General features: G+C 56.9%; 1 protein-coding gene across 3 annotated transcripts in view; it reads left to right on the forward strand.

Moving 5' to 3' along the window:
* Nucleotides 1-13,497, forward strand: part of VPS8 (VPS8 subunit of CORVET complex) — a 74,236-nt gene extending 60,739 nt beyond the window's left edge. For all 3 annotated transcript variants that reach the window (XM_064165349.1, XM_064165350.1, XM_064165351.1), the window contains exons 41-45: nt 3,105-3,185; nt 5,400-5,569; nt 6,216-6,384; nt 12,562-12,639; nt 12,782-13,497. In XM_064165349.1, coding sequence (XP_064021419.1) covers nt 3,105-3,185; nt 5,400-5,569; nt 6,216-6,384; nt 12,562-12,639; nt 12,782-12,925 — 642 coding nt within the window. In that variant the 3' untranslated portion in view covers nt 12,926-13,497. The remainder of the gene's footprint in view (nt 1-3,104; nt 3,186-5,399; nt 5,570-6,215; nt 6,385-12,561; nt 12,640-12,781) is intronic.
* Nucleotides 13,498-14,269: the final 772 nt, after the last annotated feature.

Consider the following 14,269-nt stretch of genomic DNA (forward strand, 5'->3'; position numbering starts at 1 on the left):
CCATATCACCCAGCCCAACCTGTGACTCTCACTAACCCATGGCCATGTGCTGCCTGCACACCTCCAGGGATGGGCACTCCACCACCTCCCTGGGCAGCCTGTGCCAATCCCTGACCACTCTTGCAGCAAAATAATTTGTCTTTGTCTCCAACCTAAGCCTCCCAGGCACAGTTTGAGGCCAGTTCCCGTCCCTCAGCCAGTCAGCTTGCTGCTCTGGTGGCCCTGGGTGGGTGTTCTGTGCAAAACTCTGCAGCTGCTCTTCAAAGCCAGGCCAGATTCTAAACCCTGGTGCCAGACTGTCCTTTCTTGGCTCTAAGAACCTCGTTCAAAACGTCATTCAGTGCTACCTACCCTGCGGCCATAAGTCAATTCTGCAACTCCCTCCTCTGGGCCCTGAAGAGCAGAGCAGGCTTCCCAAGCCCTCGCAGTGTTTCTGGCGCACCCGCAGCTGGCAGTTATGCTTGGCTGAAAACGCCCTCAAGAGCTTTTCCAACAGAGCTGAAGTCTTGATCATGGAGAGTGGATTCACAGAGTGTATTGGGCTGGGAGGGACCCTCCAAGGACATCCTGCCGAAGCCCCTGCGGGCACAGGGACAGCTCCAGCCAGAGCAGGCTGACCAGGGACACATCCAGCCTGACCCTGAGTGTCTGCAGGGATGGGGCCTCAAGCACAGCCCTGGGCAGCCTGTGCCAGCCTCTCACTACTTGCAGGGAGGCTGTAGCCAGGTGGGGTTGGGTTCTTCTGCCAGGCAAGCAGCAACAGAACAAGAGGACACAGTCTCAAGTTGTGCCGGGGGAGGTCTAGGCTGGATGTTAGGAGGAAGTTGTTGTCAGAGAGAGTGATTGGCACTGGAATGGGCTGTCCAGAGAGGTGGTGGAGTCGCCATCCCTGGAGGTGTTCAAGAAAAGACTGAATGAGGCACTCAGTGCCATGGTCTGGTTGACTGGCTAGGGCTGAGGGATAGGTTGGACTGGATGAGCTTGGAGGTCTGTTCCAACCTGGTTGATTCTGTGATTCACCCCCACTGCAGAGCTTCCTCCTGATGCCCAACCTAACCCTGCCCTGCTCCAGTTCCAAACCCCTGCCCTTGTCCTGTTCTCATAGCCCCTGCTGAGCAGCTCCTCCCCAGCCTGCCTGCAGCTCTCCTGCAGACACTGAAATGTAGCTCTGAGGTCTGAACAACAGCCCAGGAATTAACTGGGGGATTTTTTGGTAAGGTAGAAGCAAACTGCAGGGTCCTGCACCTGGGGCAGGGCAATGCCCAGCACAGATCCAGGCTGGGTGGAGGAGCAGCTCAGGAGCAGCCCTGGGGGAGAAGGCCCTGGAAGTGTCAGCTGGTGCCAAAGTGCCCAGGAGCCAGCAGTGGGCACAGCCCAGAGCCAGCTGTGTGCTGGCTGCATCCAAAGCAGGGAGAGCAGCAGCACAGGGAGGGGATCCTGCTCTGGGCACACCTCACCTGCAGCACTGCCTCCAGCTCTGGGAACCCAGCACAAGAAGGGCCTGGAGCTGCTGCAGAGGCTCCAGAGGAGGCCACCAAGATGCTCAGAGGCTGCAGAAGCTCTGCTGTGGGGCCAGGCTGGGAGAGTTGTGGCTGTGCAGCCTGGAGAGGAGAAGGCTGCAGGCAGACCTCAGAGCAGCCTGCCAGGAGCTGAAAGGCTCCAGGAGAGCTGGGGAGGGACTTTGGAGAAGGGCTGGGAGTGCCAGGATGAGGGACAATGGCTTTGAGCTGGGAGAGGGGAGAGGAGGAAAAAATTATTGAGAGTAAAGCTGGAGAGAGCCTGGCAGAGGTTGCCCAGGGAGGCTGTGGCTGCCCCTGCCTGGAGGTGTTGAAGGCCAGGCTGGATGAGGCCTGGAGCAGCCTGGGCTGGTGGGAGGTGTCCTTGAGAATGGGAGGGGTTGGAGATGGATAATTTTTAAAGTCTCTTTCCAACTAAACCATTCTGTGAGGTCGATTACATTCCCCTTTCTGGCAGGGAGTTAGAGTGCTCCAGGTTTGGTGTTCTGGGCTCACCTGCTGCAGCTGTGAACTCTGTGGGCCGAGTGCTTTGCTGGACAGGGGCCGTGAGCAGGCTGCAGAGCTGCCAGAGGAAGCAGGCTGCAGAGCTGCCAGAGGAAGCAGGCTGCAGAGCTGCCAGAGGAAGCAGGCTGCAGAGCTGCCAGAGGAAGCAGGCAGGCTCTGCAAGTCTTGCAGTAGTGATGGTTTGTGTTCTTGCTCATCCATAATGATGCTGGAAGTTACTGGGTGGGAAATGTGCAGCAGCCCTGTTAGCAGAGACGCTGGGGGAGTCCCCTGCAGCGTCAAGAGACCTTCACTGTCGTTAAGATGTAAATGCTGGCTGCAGAGGGCTGAAAGCTGAGCGTTAATTCCCTTACACAGCTGTGTTCCTCCCTGCACGCTTGGTGCAGATGCAGGTGATGCCTCCAGACACCTGCCTTTGCACTTCTGCATTCTGCAGGGGCCTGCCTGTGGGGACCCAAAGTGGGGAAGGAAGGAGGCAGTTACAGACTGGAAGCATAAAGATCCAAAAGGCCTTGGCTCTCATCTTTTCACCCCTGCTTGGAGTCCTGCCTGGCTTGTGGTGTTGGGGATGGGTCAGTGGCTGGGCTCCTGAGAGCTACCTCATCCCCTGGGTTTCAGTCAGGCCAGTGAAAGACCCCAAAGCTCCCCCAGAAAGCACATCAATATCCAAATGGAGAGGTAGCCTGTAAACATCACCAGAGGTCTGTAGTGCTCCAGGGCTCTTGCCCTCACAAATCTGCAGCTGGTTCGGCTCCAGGGCTGGCGCTCCGTGCTGGGCTGTGTGCCCATTACACTGCCTCTGGTTCAGGCGTTCCCTGGCTCAGTGGCTGTGGCTGTTTGGGTGGCCCCTCTGGGTACCTGCAGTGTAACTTCCATGCTGCTTTGCTTGGCTTTGTCTCTTGCTGTTTCTTTCTCTCCCTCTCTCAGTCACAGCACGGCATCAGCCTTGCTCCTACCACTTTGCATGTGCAGCACCTTTGAATCCAAAACTCCCATTTGCAGTACCGCTGGGGAGCAAAAAGGAAAGATTGCTGAGTGGTCACGTCCTGGGATTCAGCTGCAGCTTTTCTTTCCTTCCTACAGGATCCAGTTTATGGGAAAGGGAAACTTGGAGAAATTCAAGGACTCGTCCTGGGAATGCTGGAGACTTTTAACTATGAACAGGTCAGCTGCATCCCTGCCCTGTCAGAGCCAGCTGGGCAGCCTGCTGCTCCCTCTGCCCTGCCTCTCTCTGCAGGGCAGAGTAAATGGACGTGCAGTGACTGTTGTGTGACTGGGAGCAGGGAGGGGAATGAGTTTGTGTTGCTCACAGATTGCCAGCGAAGGGACAGACAGGTCTGTGCTGGATGCGGCTGCAGCTCAGCTGTGCTCAGCGTGCTGGAAGGATCAACATCTGCTCTTCTCCAGCTCCCCCTGCAGCTCGGGTCCAAGGCACAAATCCAGCATCCTTTGTCTTGGGGTAGTTTTAAAGGATGACTTTTTAAATTAGTGACCTTTTTTCCTCTTCCCATGGTGATGTTGCACTGCTTTTGTCACTGGAGGACATTTCACCTGTATCTCACTCCTGCCTCTGCCCAGTGTCAGACTGCAGGCAGTCTCCAAACTTTGTTATCACAGAATATAGCAGGGGGTGGAAGGGACCTCTGGAGATAATCCAAGTCCAAGGCCCCTGCCAGAGCAGGGTCACCCAGGGCAGGTCACACAGCAACACATCCAGGTGGGTTTGGAAAGTCTCCAGAGGAGACTCCACAACCTCTCTGGGCAGCCTGCTCCAGGCTCCAACACCCTCACACCAAAGAAGTTTCTGCTCCTGCTGAGGTTTTCCAGCAGTCCTTTTCCCCAAAGCAGATTGCATAGGCTTCCTCCAAGCCCACCTTCCCTCCCTGGCACTGCCATCCCAGTCACTGCTCAGACCTCTATGCAGCAGCAAAGTTCAAAAATGAAATGGGGCCTGGCATTACTCCAGAGCACAGCATGGAGAGCCATGGGCTCTGCTTGGGCTCTTGGCAAAGCTCTGCTCTGAGCTCCTCTCTCATTGCCAGCACTTGTGTGGGACAGCCTGTGCCACATCTGGGCTGGGCCAGATGTGAACCACTGGTGCAACATCTGCAGCCTTTGTGAGTTGCTGCTACAGGGTACTGATAGACCATGGCCCAGAGCAGCTGTGCTGGGAGGCAGGTCTGTGGAAAGGGACCTGGGAGTGCTGGTGGGCAGCAAGTTCCCCATGGCACAGCAACTGAGCCTTGTGGCCAGGAGGGCCAAGGGCACCCTGGGGTGCAGCAAGAGAAGTGTGGGCAGCAGGGCTGGGGAGGTTCTCCTGCCTCTCTGCTCTGCCCTGCTGAGACCACAGCTGCAGTGCTGTGCCCAGTGCTGGGCTCCACACTTCAAGCAGGACAGGGATCTGCTGGAGAGAGTCCAGGGGAGGCTGTGAGGAGGATCTGGGACTGGAGCAGCTCTGCTGTGAGCAGAGGCTGAGAGCCCTGGGGCTGCTTAGCCTGCAGGGCAGAAAGCTGAGAGGGGACCTGAGCAGTGGCTGTAAATACCTGAGGGGTGGGTGTCAGGAGGAAGGTGCCAGGCTCTGTTTGGTGGTGCCCAGGGATGTCACAAGGAGAAAGGGGCAGAAGCTGGGACCCAGGAGGCTCCACCTCAGCATGAGGGAGAAACTTCTTTGGTGTGAGGGTGCTGGAGCCTGGAGCAGGCTGCCCAGAGAGGTTGTGGAGTCTCCTTCTCTGGAGCCTTTCCAAACCCACCTGTGTGCCTTGACCTGGGTGCCCTGCTCTGGCAAAGGGGTTGGCCTGGATGATTTCCTGAGGTCCCTTCCACCCCCTGCCATGCTGTGGCTCTGTGCCTGACAGCTGTTGCTGCTGAAAGGAGCACTGACCACTGGGAACTCCGGGGGCACTTTTCTTCTGACTCTTCAGAAAGAAATGGGACTCTCAGTTGGGTGGAACAGGCAGGTGAGAGGTTCAGAGGGGGTTTGAGTTCTAGCTGCAGTGGTGCATTTGGGCTTTGATGTTTATCAGCAAGGTTCTCCAAAAAAGGGGAATGGAAGCAGTAGCTTATCAGGTAGAGGGGGAAAAAGGGAGAGTCTGGTATGGAAGATGGCAAAATGAGCCTCTGTGTCTCTTCTAGTGCTCTTGGGCACAAACCCAACGAGGACTCGACCACTTCTGAGTGCAGAGGCTTTGCTTTGTTTACATGGTGAAAGGATGAGGACTTTGAAGGCAGTGGCCAGACAGCATTAAAGGAGCCGTTTTATTGGGCTGGTTTTGCTCTCAGCCACCTGCCAAGCAGCTTGTTCTGAAGAGTTGATGGCTGTGGAGTTTCTGCAGCCTGGAGATGACAACATGACCTGCTTGTTCTGTCTTCCACACACAGACCCTTCTAGAGACGACTACCAGTCTTTTGAACCATGATCTCCACTGGTCCCTGTGTAACCTAAGAGCTTCTGTCACTAGAGGGCTTACCCCGAAGCAGGATTACTGCTGCATTTGTCTGCAGCAGTACAAGAGAAGGCAAGAAGCTGCTGATGAAATCATTGTGTTCAGGTAAAGTTAAGGGCCAGAGCACAGCTGCAATCATGTTAATGATTTTTAAAGGGAGAAACAAGAAAGCCAACCCCCATGCCCCAAATTCAAGCCAGACCAAACTGGAAAGCTCTGCTCTGTGACTTGTACAGGTGATCAGACCCATTCCTGTATCCCTGCTGCCATGCTGGCTTGGTGCATCAAGCCCTCGTAGCCAGCTCCCTCACATACAGCCACCTCTGTCTCTGCTGGAGAGAGTGGCCTTGGTGTTGTGAGAGCTGCTGAGTGGCTGTCAGTCTGTCTGCCATCTCTGCAGCAGTGCAGTGGTGCAGGGGCAGCAGCCTGGGCTTACCTGCCTGGTTGTACATCTCGGATCTACGGCAGCACCAACGGTGTGCTCTCTTGGCACCCTGATGCCCTGTCTGTGGCCAGGTGGCTGTTAGGACAAGCTCAGGATTACTGTTCTGACCTGGCTCAGAAACAGGACACCTGCTGCTGTTTTCTCAAGGCTAGAGGGGCTGCAGGAGGGTGTGGAGGTAGGAAGGAGCATACCCACTGCTGAGCTGTGTTTGCAGAGAAGCAGCCATGTTCTTACTGCCCAGCATTGTCAGAGCCCTCAGGCTGTGACCCTGCTGGCAAGCACCCAGCAGAATTCTTCTCTCCACAGCTGTGGCCACTTGTACCATTCACTGTGCCTGCTGAGTAAGGAGTGTGGGACAGTAACTAAGGGCCTGATGAGGTGGATGTGCTATAAATGCAACTCGAGCAACAAGGCAGCAAAACTGAGCGAGAGCTTCTCGGAGCTGAAAAAAGGAAGTGGAGCATCCTTGGCACAGGTGAGCTTTGTGAGGTGCAGCCTCTTCAAGTAAATTTTGGGTGGTGCCTGTAGACCTCATCACTTTGTTCTCTCTGGTGCCTTGGCTTCCGGACAAGCCAGGACTGCAACTGTCTCAGCATCAGAAGCTAACTAAGCACATTTAGGAATGCTCTGTTGGCTGGCAGTGGGCTCACAGAACTGTGTTCATCCAGAAGGTCTGGGAACTCCTTGCCAGCAAGAGAGGAATTACAACATGGCAGGGGTTGGAAGTTACCTCAGGAGATCACCCAGGCCAACACCCTGCCAGAGCAGGGGCACCCAGGGCAGGGCCCACAGCAACACATCCAGGTGGGTTTGGAAGGTCTCCAGAGGAGACTCTACAGCCTCTCTGGGCAGCCTGCTCCAGGCTCCAGCACCCTGACACCAAAGAAGTTTCTCACATTGAGGTGGCAGCTCCTGGGTTCTAGCCTGCACCCATAGTTCCTTGTCCTGCCACTGAGCACCGCTGAAGAAAGCCTCCCCGGGGAGCTGCAGTTGCTGCCCGTGGTGGTCCCTGCTGAGGGGTTTCTCCTTGCCATGTGCAGAGCAGCATTTATCCCCTTGTGAAAGCAAAGCCATTCAGTCTTGCCTTACACTTCTACAGTGCTGCTTTGGTTTGCTTCCAGCAGATCATTTTGACTTCTGTCCCGCCAGTTCCCATCCAAAGACAGCTGACAGCATTGGGCATCTTCCTTCAGCTTCTGGATGAACAAAACCAAGCTTCCTGCAGGAGGGGAGCTGTGTGGGGAAGGGAGTGCCTCAGGAGTGCAGGCAGCACAATGCCATCCTTGCAGTCAGACTGGGCGAGTCCCTGATGGGGGACACTGGGGCCATGGAGTGACAGCAATGCGTGGTGTGCACTGCCTGGCTCCCCCGAGCTCTGAGCCAGTCCTGTGCTCCCACCAGCTCACACTGGGGCCAGGGCAGCTGTGGTCATGGGCCTCTGGTGCTCCCCCAAGGGCAGAAGGGATTTCTCTTTCTCACAAGGTTTGTTCAGCCCTTTGGTGCTGCAGCTCTGTGGTGAAGAGCTACTTTGCTTTCCCTCCCAAGGGAAGTGTCAGCAGGCAGATCCTGTGCTCTGGCTATCGACCTACTCTTGCTTGCTTCCTTCCACAGCTGATGCTTCTGCCAAGCTGGAACAGGGCATCCCAGAGCAAGGTGACACTGAGGCAGTAGTGCTTCCAGCCCTGCCTTCCCTAGACCAAAGATGCCAGGAAGTTTTGGGGATGATCTGTGCAGAGAGTGTTTCTTGGTAACCACTTTGAAGACCCCAAAAGCTTTGTCCCTTGGCCAAGTTGCCTATGTCAAGTGTTTTTCCCACAGTGAGTGCTGCAGTTTAGATGTTTGTTTTCTTAAAGGACACTGAATTAGGAGCAGATCCCACAGAGAAATGCCACTGAGCATCTGGAGGTCATTCCACAGCACCCATTCTGCTCTGCTGGAGCAGAGGCTGTCAGCTTGCCGTATGCAGTGGTGCTGAGTCAGACGTGAGCTGACAGCCCAGCAGGCTCTGCTGCCTCTGGCCCTGCTTGGTCTGCACAGCCCTGTAAAAGCTGCTGGGAAGTGGGGGAGGTGGAGAGAGGCCACAAGCTGAACTCTGGTGGGGGCTGGGGATGGTACTTCCTGACCTGCCCCAGCCACGGGGCATGGTGAGAGAAGGGCCACAAGGCCCCCTGTGCTTTGCGTGTGCTGGGGGTTGAATGCTGTTTAAAGCTGGCAGTGTTTGAAGGTGGCTGAGGTGTGTGAGGTGACAGCACAGCACTGGGCTCTTGCCCGAATGGCAGTGAAGTGCTCCTGATGTCCGAGTTGCTGATGTCCACAACTCATTTGCCTCATTCCAGGGAGCTGATTTGTGGTTTCCTTACCAGCCTCCATAACAGAGGCTAGGCAGAGGCACAGAGTCTTGGCTCTGGGGCTGCAGGCTCTGCAGAGGATGCCATGACATGCTCTGCCAGCTCTGTGGTTTAGAGTTCTGAGGGCACTGCTCTTAGAGCTGTCCAGATGACAAGTGTGTTTTATTCAGGAATTTAATCCTGTCAAGGTACACCAGGATGGACAATGAACTCCATCCACAGTTAATCCACTTTGTCAGCCCCTACCTGTGAGCTCTGCTCTGCAGCCTGCCGCCAGCATCCCTCTTTGTGACACAGCCTTGCCTGGAGCCCACAGCCCCTCCACCAGCTCCTGCCTGTGTGGTGTTGGTACCTTAGAACCATGAAATGGTAGGGTTGGAAGGAGATCATTCGAGGGAACAGAGCCCAACCCCACCTCACTACAGCCTCCTCTCAGGTTGCTGCAGATAGCAATGAGCTCTGCCCTCAACCTCCTCTGCTCTGCACTGCACTGCACACCCCCAGCTCCCTCAGCTGCTCCTCTCCAGCCCTGTTCTCCAGACCCTTCCCCATCTTCACTGCCCTTCTCTGGACCTGCTCCAGCCCCTTAATGTCCTTCTTGCAGTGAGGGGACAAAAACTGAAGCTAGTTTTTGAGGTGTGGCCTCAGCGGTGCTGAGTGCTGCGGAGGCACAGTCCCTGCCTGCTCCTGCTGGCTGAGAAGCTGCTCAGTTGTTTAGCTCTGGAGTTGGCTTTGGCTTAGGTTCCATAACAGCAGTACACAGGAAGTCCACGTGGGGACACTTTGTACCCTGTGCTCAGCAGCAGCATCTGCACTCTGAGATTCCCTGCGGTGTATTGGAAACAAAAGTGATTTAGTAAGGAGAAAACTGAGTGTAGTGGTTAGCAGGTGTAAAGGACGACTGGCACCAGGGGTTTGAAGGGGACCTCTAAGCTCATCTGGTCCAAGCCCCTAGTCCTCTGAGAAAACACAAGTTGCTAAAGACTGACTTGGAGGCCATGGTGATCTCCAGCTTATCCCCTGAACACCAGTTACTGGTCTTCAAGAGTGGTGGTTCTGGGCACTGAACTGAGAGCAGCCTGAGCAGAGCCCTGTTGTGCATCATCTCCATGTGCTGCCAGCTGCCCTGCCAGCCTGCTGCATTACAGCTGCCTCAGCTGCTGAGCCCTGGCATGTGGGGACAGCTCTGGTCCTTGTGCTGACCTGATGAACCCTCAGCAGTATTCCCACTGCTCTGGCAGGAGACAGCAGTGGAAGGCCAAGGGAGTGTTGCAGCAGTACCTGGTGGAAGCTGAAGCTGCCAGCAGCCCAACTGGCAGAAGGAGAGTGGAGCTGTGCCTGCATGGCCCTGGATGGTCCACAGGCAGTTCTCAGGCTCTGCTCAGCCATCACACTCCTTACCTTGCAGCAGCAGGGAGCCTGTCAGAGCACAGGTAAGCCTATTCCTGCCTGGAGAGGGAAGCTTGCTCCTGCAGTTCAGCCGGAGCCAGAGACATCTGCCCCTGCCAGTCTGCTCCTGGGGCGCTGAGAAGCCAGGGCTGGGGTGCAGACCAGGCTGGCAGAGCACTGCTGCTGACAGAGGCTACTCTGGTGGGCACCGCTCAGGCAGTGCTCCTGGTTACCTGCAGGCAGCAGGGCCTGGTTTGCCCACCCCAGAAGTACCAGCTGCTGCTGCTGCACCCAGGCAGGAGCAGGCGGGGCCTGGAAGTGCCATGAACGCAGCAGGTCCCCACCCTGCGGAAGGGTTTGACTCAGGTTTGCAGTAATTGGCCCAGCTCATGTGGGATCCCTCTTGGGAAGGCTGCCTGACCCTTGGTGACTGAGTGTCCGGCTGCAGGGATGGCAGAGGGCAGCCTTGCCTGGGGGAGCAGGGAAAATGCATTTCCTGAAAGGGTCATCAGGCCCTGGCACAGGCTGCTCCGGCGTCGCCATCCCCGCAGGGGCGCGTGGCACTCTGGCGTGCGGCTTAGTGGCCACCGCGGTGCTGGGTTGGTGCTGGGACTGGATTCAACCAAACCAACTCCATGGCCTGGCGTCCACTGTCTGTGGATTGGACTCTCTAAGTGAGAGGGGGAGGCTGCTTTTGTTCCTAGGAATCCCAACCCCTTCCCCAGGACTTCTGCCTCGTGTCCCTGTGCTGAGATGCTGCTCAGTGCTGCGATCGGCCCAGGAACGTGTTGGGAAAGCATGGCCTTGAGAGGCAGCGCTCGGCGTGACTGGTGGTGGTGCCTCTGCCTCCAGCTGCCCTGTGCTGGGCTTGGCACAGGCACTGGCTGCTGATGGGTGTCGTAGCTGTGAAATGAGAGATGACTGCAGGCTCAGGAGAGCTGTGTGGGGACTGCCAGAGGGGGTGCAATGTGCAAGCCAAACGTGCGGCAGAGATCAGCGTCCCAGCCCTGGGCTCTGAGAGCCCCAAACCAAAGAGGAGTTGCTCCTCCAGAGGGGAAATTGTGTCTCTTGGGTTCTGCACCAAGTTCTTCCAAAGGGACAGAAGGGTTTGACTTGAGCCAGGAGTACCAGATTGCTGTGTTCTGAGCTGCCTGGCCCTGCAGCAGCACTGGAGGCAGAAGCTGGTTCTGGGGTGGGTGAGTTGAGTGGATGCCACCAGTGCCTGAGGCTGGTGAAGGACTCCGGAGCCTCCCTGTAGCCCTTGGGTGCAAATGGGCCCTGAGTGGCAGGGTTAAAAAAGGGAAAGGCCTGGCAGCAGCTGTTCCCATGGCAACTGAGAGAGCTGCCTGCAATATTTCAGCTCATCAGCCTGGGGAAGGGGCTGAGGGATGGCTCCAGACACGTGGTGGATAGCTAGCAGAAGAGGGGAGGCCAATTACGTGGCATTGTCCTTGTCCTTGCATGCCTGTGGCCACAGCAGATGTGCAGGGCAGCCTCCCCCAGGCCTTTGCTTTGTTTTTTCCAAGGCAGAATGAGCTGCACTTGCCCTGGGAGCACTGCCCTTGGCGGAGTCACCGTCCTGGGAGGTGTGCCAAGAGTGTGTGGCCATGGCGCGTGGGGCACGGGATAGTGGCCGTGGTGGTGCTGGGTTGGCAGTTGGACTGGGTGCGCTTAGAGGGCCTGTCCAGCCTCCATGGCTCTGTGATGCTTCCTGTTGAGCTTGACCTATTGCCAGAGAGTTTCAAGGAGGTGAAACTTCAGTGTGTGTCCCCTGGCAGGACTGTAGCATTTTGGGTTTTAACAGCCCTTGGGAAATGTATTTTGGGGAAAATATCTGTGAATGAACATGGAATGTTCCCTTAAAAAGAGATGCCCAGAGACAACAGATGCCAGGCTGCTGCCCGGGGGGGGGGGGGGGGGCTCTTCTCCCTGGCTCCTGTTGTAGCTTCTTGGTGATGCTTTCTCCTTTGGAAAGTGAGCAGAAACACTCAAAACAGAAACTGTGATGTGATGAAATGCAACAAACCTGGGAGAAGCTGCACTGCTCTGCCAGCTCTCCCTGAGACACGGGAGTGCAGCCTTTGGGAGCAGCTGGAGCATGCATGCAGCCCTTGCATTCATTAATGCTCCTGCTGCAGGCTCTGGGCCCTGTCTTTGCAGCTGACTGCCCTCATCCACAGCTCTCTACCTGCCTTTGTGCTTCAGTGCTGGGCACCCCCAGCCTCTGCTGTGTCTGGTTCCTCGGGGCTGCCACTGATCTGCAAGTCCCCTCCTGCCCTCCCTTTCAACCTGTGGGGGTCTCACGAGAGGCAGGGGGAGTGGAGAAGGGTCCTGGGCACAGCGTGGGCTCCCCACCGGCAGGGTCCAGCAGGGAGCCTGGGCAGGGCTGCTGGAAAGGAGACCTTTGGGCGAGGATGAGGGGAACCTGGGGGAGCTACTGTTGCCTGGGAAGAGCCTGTCAGGGGCTGCTCCTGCCCAGAGCCCCTCTGCTGCTCCTCCCCACTGGCTGCAGGGCATTTTGCCTACCCTTTGCTTTCTCTTTTTGTGCCTCTTTTTCCCTCTTTTCTTCCTCCTTCTTTTTTCCTTTCCCCCTCACTTTTGATTTTCCTCCCTCTTATTCGTCCTCCTGCTTTTCTTTCCCTCCTCTTTCTTTGTCTCTGCTGTGTCTCTCTTCTCTCCAGCTGAGTGCTGCCACTCGTTACAGGCCCAGGCTGCTGTGGATCTCAGGTAGGGTTTCTCTTTTCCCCCAAAGAAAGGTGTGCACACAATGGCTTCGAGTCAGAGGAAAGACAGCAATAAAAGACCCTGAAGAAGCTGTGGACCAGCTGCTCCGGGCCTGATGGCAGGAGCAGGGATGAGCTTGTGCGTGCCTGAGCTTGCTGTGCGCAGTCTGTAACCATCTCCCTCTCTCCCAGGCGAGTTGCGAGGCGCTGGACCCTCAGCAGCTGCAGGCGTTTGACCAGCTCTGCCGGCTCAACCGCGGCGCCTCCAGAGTACGTAACCCCCGGCTCCGGGCTGCGCTGGGCGCTGTCGAGCCAGACTCTGCCATGGCAGTGTGGCTTTGGTCTCTTCCAGCCGGGGATGTTCTGGGCTGTCCTGTTCCGTGAGTGATGCTCTCTGGGTTTTGTCTTGCAGCTGGCTCTGCTGACAGAACTGTCTCGTGGCCATGGCAGTGAGATGCCCTTCAGCATGTCCCACGGGGACACAGCCACCAGCAGTGTCTTCCAGAATGAGAACTTCCAGCTGCATCTGGCCCCCCCTCCCCTGGCTGAAGACTAATCTTCCTGCCTGCAGCCTGAGCAGGGCCGCAGCTGCTGCCACCTCTGCACTTGGTCTTTCCTGGGACTGTGCCACACTGGCTCTGGCTGGCTGCTGGAGGGTTCATAGCTGTGGGTGATGTCCAAGCCCTGACACCACCTCTCTCTGCCACCTCTCGCTGACTCAACACAGCCCTGAGGCAGCTGGGCTGGAAGCTGTGAGCTCTGGAGGCAAACCCAAATGTGCCACAGCTCTGGGCCACCTACGCTGACCTCCAGGCTCATGGCACTGGTGGGGACTTTGCCAAACAAGTGGGTGGGCTGTGCCCCACTGGAGCAGCAGGGCCTGGCCCTGCCCAGAGCCTGTGTCTGAAGTCGCTGTGTGGGTTGGTGAGTGACTGGGTGCCACATCTGAGCTTTAACTGCAGTGCTAGAAAAAGCAGTCCTGCCAAGGCCTGGCCCTTGGTCTCATGGCAGCAGCCATGGGGGCTGGGGGCACAGAAGAGGCAAACTGGGAAGAGGCTGAAGAGGTGAGCGGAGTGAGCTGCACATGGCATGTTCCTACAGACTGCCATTAAAAGGTTCCTGGTGGAACTGTCCTGGGTGAGCTCTGCACATGGGGAGTGGGTAAGGGAGCTGGTGTGGCAGCACAGCTGGCTGCTAGCTCCTGACAGCTGGCACTGGACTCTGGTAGAGGCAGGTGCATCCTGTCACCACGGTGAAGCACAAACCTCCCCTGGTGCCTTATACCCGTTCTGGGGTGGGGATGAGTGCATGTGGAAAAAAAGGCACTGCAGGCCTGGGAGGGGCTGCAGCAGGGAGACGATTTGTGAGATGCCTACTGATGGTGAGAGGTTTGGCACTGCTAAGCTCAACCCAGTGTTCTGTGGTGCCTCATTGGGCAGCCTGCCCTCCTGCTGCCTCCTGTCACTGCTCACTCATTGCAGCCGAGCAGCAGTGGTGGATCTCTGCTGTGCGATGGGCTCTAGGTCCTTCCCTCGCTGTGTGTTACTGCCCTGCTGAGCATTACCTTGCCCTGTTCATTTTGGCACTAGCCTTGGCTGTTTTGACGTGCACCCTTGTGGTGCCAGTCACTCCCAGGAAGAGCACAGCACCAGGCAGATGTTGCCCTCCACACCAGCACTAACACCCAGAGCTGGTGGCTGGTCCATGAAGAGCTCACACCTGAAAGATGGGGATGTAGGGCAATGCTGCTGCCACTCGGCAACACAACAGCACTGCCTGCTGTGCAGGGCACCCCTGGCAGGGCAGCAGCAACAATGCTGTGTGTCCTGGGGCCTGGCATGCCCAGTGTGCTCCCCTTCTTTCCACTGAAGAACGACAGGGTGGTGCCTCAGACATGCTG

Source organism: Pogoniulus pusillus, chromosome 26 (assembly GCF_015220805.1).
Source record: "Pogoniulus pusillus isolate bPogPus1 chromosome 26, bPogPus1.pri, whole genome shotgun sequence".
Classification (NCBI taxonomy): Eukaryota; Metazoa; Chordata; class Aves; order Piciformes; family Lybiidae; genus Pogoniulus; species Pogoniulus pusillus.